This window comes from Centroberyx gerrardi, chromosome 7 (genome assembly GCF_048128805.1).
Source record: "Centroberyx gerrardi isolate f3 chromosome 7, fCenGer3.hap1.cur.20231027, whole genome shotgun sequence".
In the NCBI taxonomy this organism is placed as follows: Eukaryota; Metazoa; Chordata; class Actinopteri; order Beryciformes; family Berycidae; genus Centroberyx; species Centroberyx gerrardi.
This window is the reverse complement of record NC_136003.1, coordinates 15,428,596-15,444,389: the sequence shown is the minus strand read 5'-3', so window position 1 is coordinate 15,444,389 and position 15,794 is coordinate 15,428,596. Positions and strand designations below refer to the sequence as shown.

General features: G+C 42.4%; 1 protein-coding gene across 5 annotated transcripts in view; it reads left to right on the top strand.

Moving 5' to 3' along the window:
• Window positions 1–15,398, top strand: part of spag9a (sperm associated antigen 9a) — a 31,123-nt gene extending 15,725 nt beyond the window's left edge. For 3 of the 5 annotated variants that reach the window (XM_078284471.1, XM_071912997.2, XM_071912996.2), the window contains 20 exons: window positions 251–302; window positions 477–607; window positions 1,460–1,516; window positions 2,964–3,131; window positions 3,906–4,035; window positions 4,336–4,425; window positions 4,622–4,738; window positions 4,964–5,156; window positions 5,303–5,518; window positions 5,633–5,843; window positions 7,214–7,330; window positions 7,535–7,615; window positions 7,722–7,789; window positions 7,937–8,085; window positions 8,378–8,549; window positions 9,352–9,465; window positions 10,044–10,079; window positions 11,365–11,541; window positions 12,403–12,540; window positions 12,751–15,398. In XM_078284471.1, the coding sequence (XP_078140597.1) occupies window positions 251–302; window positions 477–607; window positions 1,460–1,516; window positions 2,964–3,131; window positions 3,906–4,035; window positions 4,336–4,425; window positions 4,622–4,738; window positions 4,964–5,156; window positions 5,303–5,518; window positions 5,633–5,843; window positions 7,214–7,330; window positions 7,535–7,615; window positions 7,722–7,789; window positions 7,937–8,085; window positions 8,378–8,549; window positions 9,352–9,465; window positions 10,044–10,079; window positions 11,365–11,541; window positions 12,403–12,540; window positions 12,751–12,869 (2,536 nt within the window). In that variant the 3' untranslated portion in view covers window positions 12,870–15,398. The remainder of the gene's footprint in view (window positions 1–250; window positions 303–476; window positions 608–1,459; window positions 1,517–2,963; window positions 3,132–3,905; window positions 4,036–4,335; window positions 4,426–4,621; window positions 4,739–4,963; window positions 5,157–5,302; window positions 5,519–5,632; window positions 5,844–7,213; window positions 7,331–7,534; window positions 7,616–7,721; window positions 7,790–7,936; window positions 8,086–8,377; window positions 8,550–9,351; window positions 9,466–10,043; window positions 10,080–11,364; window positions 11,542–12,402; window positions 12,541–12,750) is intronic. The other 2 variants (XM_078284472.1, XM_078284470.1) reach the window with 1 other exon arrangement.
• The last annotated feature ends 396 nt before the right edge of the window (window positions 15,399–15,794 follow it).

Genomic DNA, 15,794 nt, shown 5'->3' with positions numbered 1-15,794 from the left:
ATACATATACATACACATCATATACATCCTATACAAGGTCATATACATACTTCATATACATCGTGTCCTACATCATATACAGACTATACTAGATCATATACACTACTTGACTTATGCTAACTTTTCACATACAACATAGTGTTTGCAGGTTCTGGGAAATTCTGGCAGCAGATATTGGCAGAGTTGTGTGTTTTGTTTTTTTTGTTTTTCATATTGACGTTGCGAGTTATCAATGAATGGTCTTTTCCAGAGTGCGATTGGAGATGGGGGAAGTGAAACAGAAGTCTAAAGATGAAGAAGATGTGAGTCTCTTTTGCTTTATAGAACGATTTCTGCAACTGAACAATCCCCCCTGCCCACTTGTTTTACCTATATAAGAAATAGCGAATTCGCCTTGCATCTGTCTTGCATAAATTGCAGCTCATTCATAAAATGATGAATACATTTCCGTGTGTGTGTGTGTGCTGCTGCCACAGAGCGACGTGCCTACGGCCCAGAGGAAGCGCTTCACCAGGGTGGAGATGGCCAGAGTCCTGATGGAGAGGAACCAGTACAAGGAGAGACTGATGGAGCTGCAGGAGGCCGTGCGGTGGACAGAGATGATCAGGTGAGGAGATGAGGCTGGGTGGATGGAGGGATGGAACATGGGGCTGCACAATTAATCATGTACAGAATAATCGTATGTTGTGATTTTAGGTCCCACAATGTATAATTGTCCAAAAATAGCATGTTGGCAATATTGATACAATTTGGAATGCCCTCTCTAGTTGAAAATGGTCAAGATGTTCATGTGCAGTGCAAAATGTGCACAGTTTTGTTCTTGAAATCATCAAGACTAATAATCATGATCACTTGCAAAATAACTTGAATCACTTCTTAAATCAGTTATAAAGACAATTTTTATGTTGTTATTTTACATTTATTTAGTTTTATTGTTTTTTATAAATGTATTTCTTATATTTACATCTTTTATTGTTTTTTTAATTGTTTATCTTATTGTCTTTTGTTAATTATTGTTTTATTGTAACTCTGATTTAAAAAGTACTACACAAATAAAGTGTATTTTGCATTCATATTCATTATTTACCACAGAGACAAAAGCTATCCCAATATCTGGTATATGAATAGCATTGTAAGTCAACCCACTGCTCCGTTATCTGTCCAGGTCAGGTCAGAAAGGATAAGGAGAGGATATGAGGAAAAAGACATTACATGCCTGGGCTAGGCTTGTCTTTTCAAACAATATGGCCGGTTGGACAAATTGGTCAATAATCTCCATATTTGTTGTTCTGTAAGGAGGCTTGTCGGCTCATCTAAATTCTTGCTTAATGTAGAATGCAGTCGGACACTGCAGATGGCACTGGACCCTCTATATCCTCAAACTGTACTCTGCCTTAGCCTGAGAGCGTCTGGAAAATGACGACAAATAATGTGATGTCACCTTGTCCTCTTTTCCTAGGGCTTCAAGAGAAAATCCCGCTCTTGCAGAAAAGAAGAAATCCAGCATATGGCAGTTGTAAGTCCTCTCAAATTCACCATTTCATTTTTAAAAACTAGAATTTTATGTACCATCCTGATTGATGCTTTGGTTCATTCATACTCTTGGTATCTTAGTATTGACAGCCTCTTTATTTCAATACACACATTCCAAATTGACAGTGACACCTATTCAATTTTCTCTGAAAACGCTCAAATTTAAATTTCTTTTTCTTATCTTTCCGTGGATGTGCTATTGAATTGGCAGCATTAGGTAAAGATGGTTTATTAAGCCTCCTCCTAGCCAAACCTCTCTCTTGCCCTCCATCGATACAAAACTGCTCCTCCATCACAGTTGGATACAACCTAGATTTGTCCTTATCCGTGACGTTTTCTCTCCATGCATCAGTTGTTGTTATCACAAACCGCTCAGACGTGACTCTCCTTCTGCCCCGGGCTTTCCTGTCTCCCGCCTGCTGTGTCGCCTTTGATGTTTTCCTACTCTGTCTGCTCATAGACAGCTGAGCAGAGAGAGACTTCTCTCAGCAGCATAGACACGTGCGCTGTCTACTCAAAGTCACATTGTACCTGCTGATCAGTAGGCTTTTTCAGTAGAAGGAATTTTACAAGGGCTTAATAGGCATGTTTTTCTCTAAAATGTGTTTATTGATAGGCAGGTTATACTGTTTTACCAGGTTTGTTTAAGTAGACATCAGGAAAATACTGACCAGAAAACAGTGCAGTTAACTACACAGTATAGAGTGTGATATCAGTTATGGTACAGTTTACCAAAGAGACACATCAGCATTCATCCTGGTATGGTTTGAATGGAATGTTATAGCAGTATGGGCAGTACTGCTTTGATTTTGTGTGTAGTGAACACATTTTGAACACCGATGCAATCCGGTGAGATGATATTATCGTAGGTTAGGGGTCAAGTCTCTTAATGCCACAGATTGTGAGCTTGGTTACGTTTCAGCAGGGTAAAGTAAATTATTTACGGCTGGTTTTAAAGTTAAGATATTTCATTTGCTTTTGAACACTGTGATGTTTTCATTCATTTATGTGTTCACACTGTACATGGGGATAATTTTTTCACTACAATTTTAATCGTGAGACTGATTGTAAATATGATAGACTAACTTGTCTGATTTGAAGAACTTCTCAAGCCTCTCAGGTGTCTTAAAAAGTCACACATACTTAACTGTGTAACCATGCTTTAGAATTACAACTAATATAGAGGGAAATACGTTTGCAGTCCATATGATACAAGTTAGATGTGGCAGGTGGTGCTCGGCTCAGTGTGGCTCAGTTTCCCAAGACTCCCAGCATGCTTTACTTCACTGTACAGTAAATGGTGGTAGTGGGTGACCCTTGGTTGTCTGGTTGGTTGGTGACCCCCTACCTTGCTGTCCCCCTTTCCCTTTCCCTGCACCCCCTTTGGCTCCGTCTCCCTCTGTGGCTCTCCTAACTCCGCCCCCCCGCAGCTTCAGCAGACTGTTTAGCTCCTCCTCCTCCAGTGCCCCTGCTATAAAGAAGGCGGAGCCCCAGTCCAACGTGAAGTACAACGCCCCGGGCAGCCTGGTGAAGAGGAGTAGCACCTTCTCCCAGTTCCCCACAGAGAAGTCCAAGACCTTCGACTTCCTCAATGAGGAGTGAGTAACAGAGACTGGTGACAGTGGTTTAGTCATATTCATCAGGGTGGCCATGGTTATGGAAATCCTGGTAGTCATGGAATTTGAAAATCGTGTTTTACAAATTGATGCATATTCAAAAACCTTTAGAAATGCAATAGAAATTTGTTTGTAATCTTTGTTTTGCAAATGTTCAAGTGGTTAACATCAGGTTGATCTAGTTACCTTAGAAGGAATAATACACCAAATAACACATTTCCTGATTTGATGACACAAGTCACAATTAATAGTTGCAGCCAAAACAACCCCTGGTACATTAGATTCTGTATTTTAACAAAAAAGTAACATTTGAACACAGATGCAGACAAATATTGGTCATTGAATAGTCATGGAAATTCAAGGGATTTGATTAGCAAATAAGGAACCCTGTATGATGCTGTTATGCTGTTAGTAGTATTGACGAACATAAAGTCAGCGGACATTGTACAAGTCTTGTTGTAAGAGGGACACATTATACATTAGTTCTGTTAATAGCCTGTTACATTCTCTGTCTGTTACTTTCATTCCTAGAATAATTATTGCATATTTTGATATTTATATACCAACAGACCATATATCCGCTTTATCCATCGAAGAAGTTTTTATCTGTCTTAGGGATTTGATTCCCATTATGGCCCCCCTACTAAAAATGTACGCCCTCAACATACTGTAAGACATTTTGTAGATATGTTTCCACCAAACGGCCTACATTAACCTATAACTGATCACATTTCTCTCTCTTTTCTCCTCCACCAGAACGGACCCATGCAGCTCGCCGTCCCGTAAGGAGCAGAAGAGAGCCCAGTACAGACAGGTGAAGGCCCACATGCAGAAGGAGGACGGACGAGTCACTGCACACGGCTGGAGCCTGCCCAGCAAATACAAGGTGACAGAGGGGATGGGGTCGGGGTGGGGTCGGGGTGGGGTCGGGGTGGGGTCGGGGTGGGGGTGGGGGTGGAGGGGTGAATGAAGAGGACAGAAGAGTAAGTGAGTGGGAGGACAGAGAAGAGGGGATTATGGTAACTTGAGAGGCTAAAGTTGTAAAAATGAGCATGTAGGAAAAAAGGACACAAGAAGTACTAATTTAAAGCTAAGGTGATTGATCTAAAAACGGGTAAAGGAGAAGCAGCAGCACACTAAAATTATGTTTTTGTGGCTTTTGTGTGTGTTGGTTGTACTCTCACAGGTGGCAAATGGGGGTCAGACGGAGAACAAGATGAACTTACCTGTACCAGTTTACCTGAGACCTCTGGATCAGAAAGATGCTTCTATGAAGGTACACAAGGGAACACATAGATACACTTTCTTGCAATGCGCTCACTGATAACTGTGCCTTTATTAGTAATGAAATTTTGAAGACAGTTAGTTGTTTATATGATATTATTTCACCAATACTGAATGTGAATGATAGTAAATCAAATGAATGGATGTCATCCCACCATCACATAATGTGTTTCCCTCCTGTTGCCCAGCTGTGGTGCGCTGCGGGGGTCAACCTGTCGGGGGGGGGCACATCGGAGACATTGGAGCTCACCAAGCAGAGGAAGGGCTCCCAGAGTAGCCTGGACCAGTTGGAGCAAGAGAGCAAGGTAAGGGGGGGGGGGGGGGTGGGTGCATAGTATACAACCTGTGATATGCTGCTGTAATACAGTTACTTACAGTACCAAGATGTAGTAGATCCCATAGCTTTTAGTTTAGCCAGTATCCAATGTACCCAATGACTTTCTCGTCGTCGTAATTTCATTACATTGTCTGCTTAGAGAGAGAATTTTCTGTCTAGACTTTTGGCTGATTTTGTCTTCTCTGTCCTTCAGGATCAGGAGAAAGGAGAGCAGGAGAAGGAGAGGGAGCTGATCCACCAGGACGAGATGTCCAGCAGGGTCTGGGTGTGCACCAGCACCCACTCCTCCACCAAGGTGATGGTGCTGGACGCCAGCCAGCCCTCTGACCCGCTCGACAGCTTCTACGCCTGCAACACCCACGTCCTCTGCATCGCCAGCGTGCCGGGTAGGTCGAGTGGTTTGAGCGGCTTTTTTATTCGTCTGTGAGTAAGCGTGTCCAGTATTGCATGTTTTCCCTTTTGATTCTAACACTGAAGATGCACTCAAGCTGATTCATTTTGACTGTGAGGTTGTTCCTGCGGTTTGTCTCAGGCGTGTTGGAGAGCGACTACCCGGCAGGCGAGGAGGTTCCCCAGGACCTGGAGGCCAGCCAGGGTGACAGGGTGTCACTGGCGGGCAGCGTGGCCAGCGTGGGCTCCACGGGCAGCGATGGTGCCATGGCTGCAGAGGGGACCACCGCCATCCCCCAGACGGCCAACTCGGGGTTCAGCGACCAGCCGGCCGAGCGCAGCGCTGTATCTGGCTCAGGTAAAAGGACATATTTTGTGTGTCATTTTGTCTATATTTCTCCTTCAGCTTCCCTTTGTCGTTATACCTCATATTTTCCTCTCTGATCGACCCTCTGATCCACAATGCCCACAGTTGAGCTGTCCAGAGAGACCAGTCCGGCAGAAGACGGGGTCCCCACAGCGGAAGAGGCAACAGAGGCAACGGAGGCTAACGCTGGGGTGGGCGAAGAGGGAGAGGAGGGCCAGGGAGTGGATCAAAGCCAGCCAGGGATCTACACAGAGCATGTGTTCACCGACCCGCTGGGGGTGGGGCCCACTGACTCCTCTACTGCCGACACACAGAGGTGAGGGATGAGCTTCTGCGTTATAAGAGATCAATGGTACTTTTCGGATCTGTGAATTCTGAAAAGACTGCCAAGGTGCAAATTACAATGGTAAATGTTCAGGGGAAAGCTTAATGTGCACGGCAGTAGCTTTGAGATTAGGGCAACACGATTATGGCAAAAATGACAATCCCGGTTATTTTGCTAAATATTGTGATCACAATTATTCTGTTTATTCAGTTTCAGGAAACACAATTATTTTATTTCACTTTTGCACCTTAACATATATTTTCACTTATTTCTCAAAGTAGCAGCAGTTAGAAAGTCAGTCTTACTCTGGTCCTTATTTAAAAATTTCAAATACATAATAACTAGTTAATTATTTTTGGGTATAGCTACAACTCTATGGCAAACTGCACAGAATCTATACTTGTTTGTCATCTGGTTTAAAACCAAAGTATCTCTAAATAACAGACGATCCACGGAAGTACAGGCAGTTTTTTTTTTCAAAGATGGTCCATGTAAGGTTTCTCTCTTTCCCACTGGAGCTGCCTGCTTCTCCATCTTAACTTTGGTTTGGTCACATGGCTGCATGTTGCACATTCACGCATGATGGAAGCACTTGATATGCCACACTGGGACCTTCAGGGGAATTGAAAATATAACAAACACTTCAATATTGCAGAATTACACAATTATTAATCACGGAAACATAAAATCATGATATATGATTATCTACCTTTAATTGCGTGGCCCTATTTAAGATTGCTCACTGTATGAGTAAGAGGTAGGAGCTAATAGTTATTCACAGTGATGCTAAATGGCCATGCATTGGTCAGTCCAGAGATTTTGAATATGAGTTTGAGTAATTAAAGAGTAACTCAACACCAAACCCAAACCTGTGTAAAGCCTGACATCTAATGGTAAAAAGCATGCTACTGAAATTTACACAGGTTTGGGGTCGGTGTGTAGTTACTCTTTAAGCAATAATGAATGAGAGGCAGTGGGTTATTGTGCAATATTGTTACAAGTGATGTTTGGCCCAGGCAAAGTGTTGTGTTCTGGCAACACCCTGTGACAATACTGTACCATAACCCACTGCCTCAAGATCAATAAAATGAAGCTGTAGGTTATCGTGAAATAATGTCACTGTTGCATTGCCTCTTGGCCAATCAGAAGGCGTGCCTGCTCCACAGTAATAGCTATTTTACCAAACGCTACACCTGCTGATTTCAACAATTAGCACACCTTCAATCGGAGCGAAATTAGTGAAATCAGAGGGTGCAGTGTTTGGTTGGGATGGAAAACCTGCACACTCTTCTATGGCAGAGTTATGAAGGCTCTGTTTGAATGACTTGTGCCTGCTGGTGCTTCTACCTTCTGTGATCCAGGGGCTCCGACCAGGATGGCGTGGCTTCCTTCCCGGAGGACAGAGACCCGTCTGAGGGGGAGGTCCTGAGGATGAGCAGCGCCCTGCCCACCATGTGGCTGGGGGCTCAGAATGGATGGTGAGGACAACAACAGCCACTAGAGGGTGCTGTCATCGCTGCAAAGTTAGAACCAATACCATGCTAATATCTGCCTTTTGTTTTTAATTTCTCTCTCTCTGCCTCTCTCTGTCTTTGGCTATGTCTCTCTCTCTCTCTCTCTCTCTCTCTCTCTCGCTGTCTCTCCATCTCGTTCTGTCTCTCTCTTTCTTTCTCTCTCAAAAGTCTGTATGTTCACTCGTCTGTGGCTCGATGGAGGAAGTGTCTCCACGCCATCAAGCTGAAAGACTCCATCCTCAACATAGTGTGAGTACAATGTCTATTGCGTAGTTATTCAAGGACACACATCTGTTTTTTTATGTACAAGAAAAAAGTTAAAATGTTTAAGAAGGTGTCCCGACACTTGTTACAGGCATGTGAAAGGGAGAGTCCTGGTCGCGTTGGCAGATGGGACGTTAGCAATATTCCACAGAGGCATTGGTAAGATATCAATTATATCATTATGAAGTCCAGTAGAGCAGTTTTAATGTCGGTTTCATAAACTTGCTTTTAACTAAAACTAACCAAAACCATTCTGTGCCAAGAGGGCCTAGTTTCTCACGTCTCTGTGCATCTCTCCCTATGCAGACGGTCAGTGGGATCTGACCAACTACCACCTGTTAGACCTGGGCCGGCCCCACCACTCCATCCGCTGTATGACAGTAGTCCATGACAAGGTGTGGTGCGGCTACAGGAACAAGATCTACGTCATCCAGCCTAAGGCCATGAGGATAGAGGTACAGCTGTCTCTCCAGTCTATAAACTTTGTCACTCAAATTAGCTTATTTTTTTACTTCTCTACTACAACTTATTAAACCTGTTAGTCATGTCATTTTGCTTAGGTAATAGTTCATGTTTTGTATGAAGGAAAAACGTATTCTTGTCTCACACATTTGCAAAATCCCGAATAGCCCTAGCTTTGTGTGATTGAGTTAAGGTGTATGTCTTACTTTGACTTTTGGATTCCCTACATTTAATATTTACACAATTTTCCAACATCATGATTCTCTATCTGTGACGCCTGAGCAGAAGTCGTTCGACGCCCATCCCCGCAAGGAGAGCCAGGTGCGGCAGCTGGCCTGGGTGGGAGACGGTATCTGGGTGTCCATCCGCCTGGACTCCACCCTGCGGCTGTTCCACGCTCACACCTACCAGCACCTCCAGGACGTGGACATTGAGCCCTACGTCAGCAAGATGCTGGGTACGCCTCTGATTTCTGATTACCAACCAGTCACTCTTGACAGACATCCGTATCTGACCTCTGACCTTTGACTAACCACTCTTGACAGATGACAAAATGTGTGATAGCAGAACAATAGTTATTTAAGGCTACACTAATGACATATGCAGGGCATATGTCATATATTATCATTATATTATTATGTAGAAATATCTACTTATGTTTACCTTTTGTGGTGATGTATCATTTAATGGCAAGTGACTTATTATTGTGGGTTTGACTTTGGTAGGTATAATTTTGGCTTCTATGTAAAGAATGCAAATTATATACAATATTTAGGTTAAATGAAAATGGCTGCTTGATTATGTAACTGTAAGCTGTACTAGAGGGGAAATAGCTTCAACCAATGTCATTGACTATGTAACTGTAACTGTAGAGCTGCAACATTTAGCCAGGAAATCCTCTGGATCTGAAGTTATGTCATTTGAACTGAGCTTAGGTTTGTTTTTAAATTATATTACTCATAATGCAATAATAATAGATTACATAATAGATTATGAGCCACAATATCTATCTTATAAACATGATTTGTCATAAAGCACTTTGTGTTAGCCACTTCAAAGTGTTTATATATACAGTACACAGCTCCTGTACATACATGCACAACACTAATTATTTTGGTGGATTCTAGTATCATTTTAGGTAGATGTTGAACTCTAATTTTCCTCTATATCTTTTGAGCATGTTTTGAAACAGCAAACAGATTCATGCTGTGCGTGTGTGTGTGTGTGTGTGTGTGTGTGTGTGTGTGTGTGTGTTGCAGGTACGGGTAAACTGGGCTTCTCCTTTGTGAGGATCACGGCTCTCATGGTGTCCTGCAGCCGACTGTGGGTGGGGACGGGGAACGGCGTCATCATCTCCATCCCGCTGTCTGAAGGTATCACACCCACATAGGACAAACACTTTCCCGCCAAACCACACTCTCCACACCCTAAAATCCACTTCTGTTTCCATAATGCTGAGAGTGGAAGAAGTGTAGTATAGTCTAGTCTAGTCTAGTCTGTAGATGAGATTACTTAGTAAATTCAGTTCAGTATATTAATTGAAAGCTCAGTAGAGTTTATTTCAAGAATGCTATATATCCACTGTGGGGAAAAACTTCATCACTAAGTTCATCACTCACTATCTCTAAAATATATAAGAGTATCTCTGTAAAAGTGGTATTTTGCCAACCCAGGACTTAAATGATGTAATATCCTTTCATTTTGTGCTATTATTTTGTCAGAGTAGGTGTCCATTTTCTTGTTGTTTTCTTTGAGAATGACCTCATGTTTCTCCTTTGTGGCTTAAAATAAATGCTCACATTATTGAAACAAAGTATGATGAGGTTAGTCGGTAATGGGCGCAAGTGGCTTGTTCTTATCAAACTCTTTCCCCCTCTGCTGCTCCCTCCATCCTCTCCTCCACTCGTCCTTTCACCTTCCATCTCCACTTTTTGACTTTACGATGCCATAGGTCCTCAGCATGGACACTCATTGAGGGGCCTTAGGGGTGAGTCACCATCATACGGCAACCCTCGAAAGCCTCACCTCTTCTCTTCACTCTCTCCGCCCTTTAACCTCTCTAACTCGCTCTAATTTCCGCCTAGCCTTGCATCCTCTCTGCATCTTGTCTTCTCTGCATATCTGGCTCCTAGGTTTCTCTTACTCTGTCCATCCTGCTCGCTCTCTTGCTCAGTCGCTCCAGTAGTTGTATCTTGTCCCATTGTCTCCTTCCTCTTACTCTCTCTTTTTCTACTCATCGCTCTCTGTTCTTCCCTCTTTCTCTCTTGGCACTGTTTTCGCTCTGGTTCTTGTTTTCTCCCCTGAACTGATTGTATCAGGGCCTGGTTTACCAGAAGCATCTTAAAGGCGTCTTAAGTTAAAAAATACTCCAACTCTATAGTGTGCAAATATGCCACAGATATAAAACTGACCATATAACCTGTGGTATCTTTGTGAGATTTGATGATTTTGGTATAAAAGCATATGAAATGAGTTATTATGTGAGTCAATTGTAAGAGAGGTCTGTCCTCTATGTGTTGAATCCCAACCCATTGGGGCAGGTTGCTATGTATAGTATCTCTCTCTTAGAGCCTCCAGTCAGTGGCCAGAAACATGGAGCCGTCTTTTTGCACGGGTGTCTTTGTTGCTTTACACGTTGCAAAACAATGACAGCAAACAGCCAGGCTCCATTTATTGTAAAACTCACATGAACCCACTGACCGCTCCACTGTCTATTTGATCGACTGTGTGTGCTGGGCATCTCTGGTTTGTCTTCCAAGATGGTGAATCAGCGTTTCACACACGGTCCTGCATGTGTGGTTGTGTGTGTGCTTGTGCATCTCAGTGAGTCATTAACATTCTGATCTTTTCTGACAGTTGCCCTTGTGTCTCAACCAAGCCTGACCCTGGTTTTGACCCCTGTTTTCAGAGATTGCTGAGTTTTTGATCGTAACATCCTCACCAATAACCTCAGACCTTATCTCTTGTCTTTCCAGTCCCCTCCCAGTCAGTCTTTTGTTTTCCATATGAGTCATATTCTGTTTCTCATCTCTTATTCTGTCATCTGGTTGTTTACTTGTCATTTTGCTGCTAAGACTTGAGCTGGGTTTTGAAGTCATATTGCAGCTTGGCTTTGGCTTTGGCCCACCCTGCTTTAATGCAGCACTGCAACATTTGCAAATAAAACAAATACAAAATCCATGAAGAAAAGTGTTATATTAAACCATGGCAATACGCAAGTTAGGATGTGAGCGACATATTTTTTTTCATTTTGTTATGTCCTGTTACTGCAGCCAACAAGACGACGGGAATAGTGCCAAATCGCCCTGGCGGCGCAGTACGGGTGTACAGTGACGACGGTACAGACTGTGTCATGCCAGGCAGCTTCGTGCCATACTGCTCCATGGCCCACGCCCAGTTGTGTTTCCATGGACATCGAGATGCTGTCAAGTTTTTTGTGGCCGTGCCAGGTAAGAGACGAGCGCCAATATACCGCGGTGTCGAGTGGCAGAAACGGTGACAAATGTTGCAGAATCAAGGGGGTACAGTTGCTGCTGAGATGTGCCGAGCCAACTTTCTTGTACTTGTACTTGGCTAAATAGAGATGATTCTGAGTCTGATAAGATGTCAACAAAATATGGCGTCAACATCATAATAAAAGCACAATGACAGAGGTTGAGAAGTAGAGTGAAGATGATTCCTGGAGCTAGTTAGGTAGTTACTTTATTTATTTAGTTATTTTTTATTTTGAGGATTCTTAAATACATCTCATTTATAAAAAAAATAAAATAAAAAAGGCTGTGTGTGAGCCAGTTGTAAAGAGGCTGGTGTTATCTCAATAACAAAATTGTGACTTCCGTATCAGCATATGTATCACATATGTCATATATATATATATCACACATGTAAAACAAAATAACAACCGAAACTACAAAATAACCGCAGGTAACGTCAATAACACTGTTTTGAAATGAAACTACAAAAGTCCCAAAATTCACCCGCCGATGAATCCAGGAAGAGAGCAGTTGTTACTTTCTACGAGCTGGAATTCACCCGCCAATGACGTCATCGGCGGGTGAATTTTGGGACTTCCCACAGCCGCGAGTAGACAGACATGGTTCCGTCTCATAGCATGTATTAGTGAGGACCAATATATGGAGATAAGGTTAAAAAATGGTGAAGAGTTCCTTTAATGATAAATGAAATCCATAGAATTTATAACTGACGTGTCAAAAAAGACATGCGAATCAATCAGAGAACACCTTCACATTGCCTTTTTACTGTCGTGTTCAGGCTTCCTGCCCTAACATTCTGACTCCTCCTCCCCCCAGGTCAGGTGATGCCTCCTCCAGGCAGTGCGGACTCCGGCTCCGATGACCCTGCGTCTGAATCCTCTGACACTGCGACCTCTGAACCCAAATCCTACCTGGTCATGAGCGGAGGAGAAGGCTATATTGACTTCAGAATGGGTGAGCGTTCCACACTGTGTGGTGTGTGTGCATGCATATGTAAAGTATATGTGTGTGTAGGTATGTATATACTGTATGTTGGTGCGTGTGTGTGCGTGTAAACATGTTGCTTGCTCTAATGTAAGTTAGTGCAAGAAGGTAAAAAGGCCCCCTGTCTGCACTGTGACCTGCTGGACTCTTGTTTGTTTGACCCATCCTCTTCCTCCTCAGGTGACGAGGGCAGTGAGTTGGACGGCTTGTCAGAGCCGACGGCCAGGCAGCAGTCGCCGCCTACCAAGGCCGAGCGCAGCCACCTCATCGTCTGGCAGGTCGCAGCCTGTCACGACTGAGCCAATCACGGACTGCCATCTCAACGCCAGGGTCGCCCAACAACCCCCGCATGCCCCGCCCCTCAGTTTTTGATTTGATATTACTGATTGTTCTTAATACCTGAGTAGGGGACTACTTTGTTTGTAAAAGAAACACTTATTTTTAGTCCATGTTTTGTACAGTTTATTCTTTATGAACTTGAAGGCGGTTAGGCGAGGTTATTTTAAGTTATAGGATCCGTCCGAGGAAGTGTTCCCTTCTGTCGAGTAGCATATTGGAAACACGAGAAAAGGGCCAAGTCAACACAAATAAAGGTGTAGGCATAGTTTGGTATTGTAATATTTGACATTGTTTGTCTCCCAAATGTTAAAAAGGGTTTTGATATGAGGGATACATCAATGGACAAGGGAAGATGACTACAGATCACTTGAAACATTTTTGCAGTCATGTATTTAGTACACTAAGCATAACTTAATATGACAAGAGGGAACAGGAGGTTTTAAGGTGAACTGAAAATGCATTTTATATTTTACACTTAAGACTTGCATATGTAAACCACATGTCTGTACACGTGCGTGCATCAGGTGTGTGTGTGTGTGTGTGTGTGTGTGTGTGTGTGTGTGTGTGTGTGTGTCACTGTCGTCTTTCCTGTGTTGAGCATTTTTATGATCTTAACTTAACCAATAGGGCTGGGTATCAAAAGTAATACTTGTTGGTATCATAATGACTTTTGGTATCAAAATGTATTTTAAGAAATCACAATGCATCAAATAGCTTCAATAGTTTGTTTTCTTATAGCCTACGATATAAGAAGAAAATGAATTGATTACTGTACTGTCTGATTATATTTAGAAAAGAAGCTAGCATGCACAAATGGTGCACAGAAAATAATTGACTCTATTGCATAATGAAATGTGCTTTCATTTAACAAAGGAAGATATAGGAAAAAACTATTGTTTTAGAAGCCGTATAAACATTTGAGTGACACCCAGCCCTATTTGCCACAGGCTTATTTTTTTTTTTGTACCTTTGTGATATCAGCAATGTCGGGGTACGTTAGGGTTTCCTGAGTGTAGAAGAGCCAGCTTACTGTAGGTTAGCATTAGCCTGCATGGGGAAGTCCTGTATCTCCGTCCAAGTGTCTGCCTGCTCCGCCATTTTAAAGCTGAACCCTGTTCTGTTACTGTTCGAGGAAATCTGCCTGTGCCACCAATTCGGGGCTTCCTTTATGCTACAGCTCGTCGGCACTTTAAAATGTAGATGTTAGTCGCTTGAGGTTTTGAAGAACACCTGTGGTAATGTACACTATACTAATACGTGCTAACTGTGTGGAGGGAACATTATGTAACAAGACCTTTATTTCTAGTGAGGTGTCACCCCAGTAACCAAAGGACAAAAGAAGAAGCGTTGTGAAAATGATCCAACCATTTCACGGACATCTTATCGGTTTCCCAAGTTTAAAAGTCTTGTGACTATAATAATTTGAAAGAGATATGTCTTTTTTTTTAGGGTGTCATCTTGGAAAATATGCTTTACAGGGAATTTTATTGAGTTTTTGTGTGGCACCTTATAATGGACATGCACACAGCACTAGAGAGGGTCTCCCCTGATTGGTTCATCATTCCTTGCTTTGTTGTTACACATGCTTTTGGAGGCCTGGAAGGCAATTATTATTATTATTTTTTTTTTTTCATTTTGGGCATTGTGCGTTTTTGTACTTGTCTGTGAGACGTTTTTTATTAAGTAATCAGTATTTTGACGGTGTCTGTAACATGATAGCAGGATACCAATAATAGGCAGGTGTTTTGATTTGTTTTTATATCTGAAGAGTTGGGCCAGGATCGGCCCTCAGTCCATTTATTTTCCATTTCAAAAGAATAACTTTATATCGTGTTGTAGCCATTCCAGTATTTATTTCCTTTGTTATTGAACCTGTCTGGGTTCAGAATGTAACTTTCTACATGAACAAAATATAATAGGAGACTATTACTTGTAAAAAAAAATATTTTAGTCCAATGAGTTTACATGATTGTTAATAATGGTTAAATTAAAATAAATTAAAGTAATCATGTTGGGAAATTTTTGTCAAACCATGAAATCAAAACTGTCCGGACAATAACTTAGGTGGGTTTTGAACAACGCATTCATTGTACTAAGCTATGCATGTTTTTTTTAAGAGAACACTGCTATGTTATCAGCTAAATTCTTGTTTATTGCCACCGTTTTGGGTGGGGTGGATGTCTGCATGTGTATTTGAGTGTGTGTGAAAGAGTGTGTACGCAAGTGTGTGTGTGTGTGTGTGTACATGTAGGAGTTTGAAAGTAAGACACATTTGTCACCGTGCGTTTGATTTTGCAAATGTGGGGTGTGTGTATGCTCACTGTATGTGTATGTGTAATACCCAGAGAATGGTCTGGTGTACCAGTTGTACCAGGCTTCTCTCTCTGGACCCCGGACGCCATTAACTGTGGTTCCTCCTGGTCAATGTTTGCTAAAACAGCATCATAGCCTTATTTTTAACAATCTATTAAACTCAATTTCATGGGGAATTTACTGTTATCCTGTGTCTCATTGCTGGTATTAAACGTATTAATGTTTCTAGATGCTTAGGAACGTTGTCATGTGATGGGGTGCAGCCCAAAACCTCCACCATCACCCCTCCCTCCCTCTCTCCTTTCCTCTGACCCGTAACTGATGTTCATGTCACTTGCTGTTTTTACTTAAAAAGATGTCCCTTTCTGTGGAGATGCTTCTATGATGCTCATACTAAAATCTATCCTAACAATTCCCTCCCACTGTACTGTCTCTCCGTTCTGCTTTCCTCCCTTCAGTTCCCATTCTTTCATCTCTTTTGAGTCTCTTCTTTCCGAGTAAAAGACAAGCGGTAGAGGCAGAGGCGAGGAAAGTGACATCTGTCAATCAGGTCAAATGACAAATATTCAGTT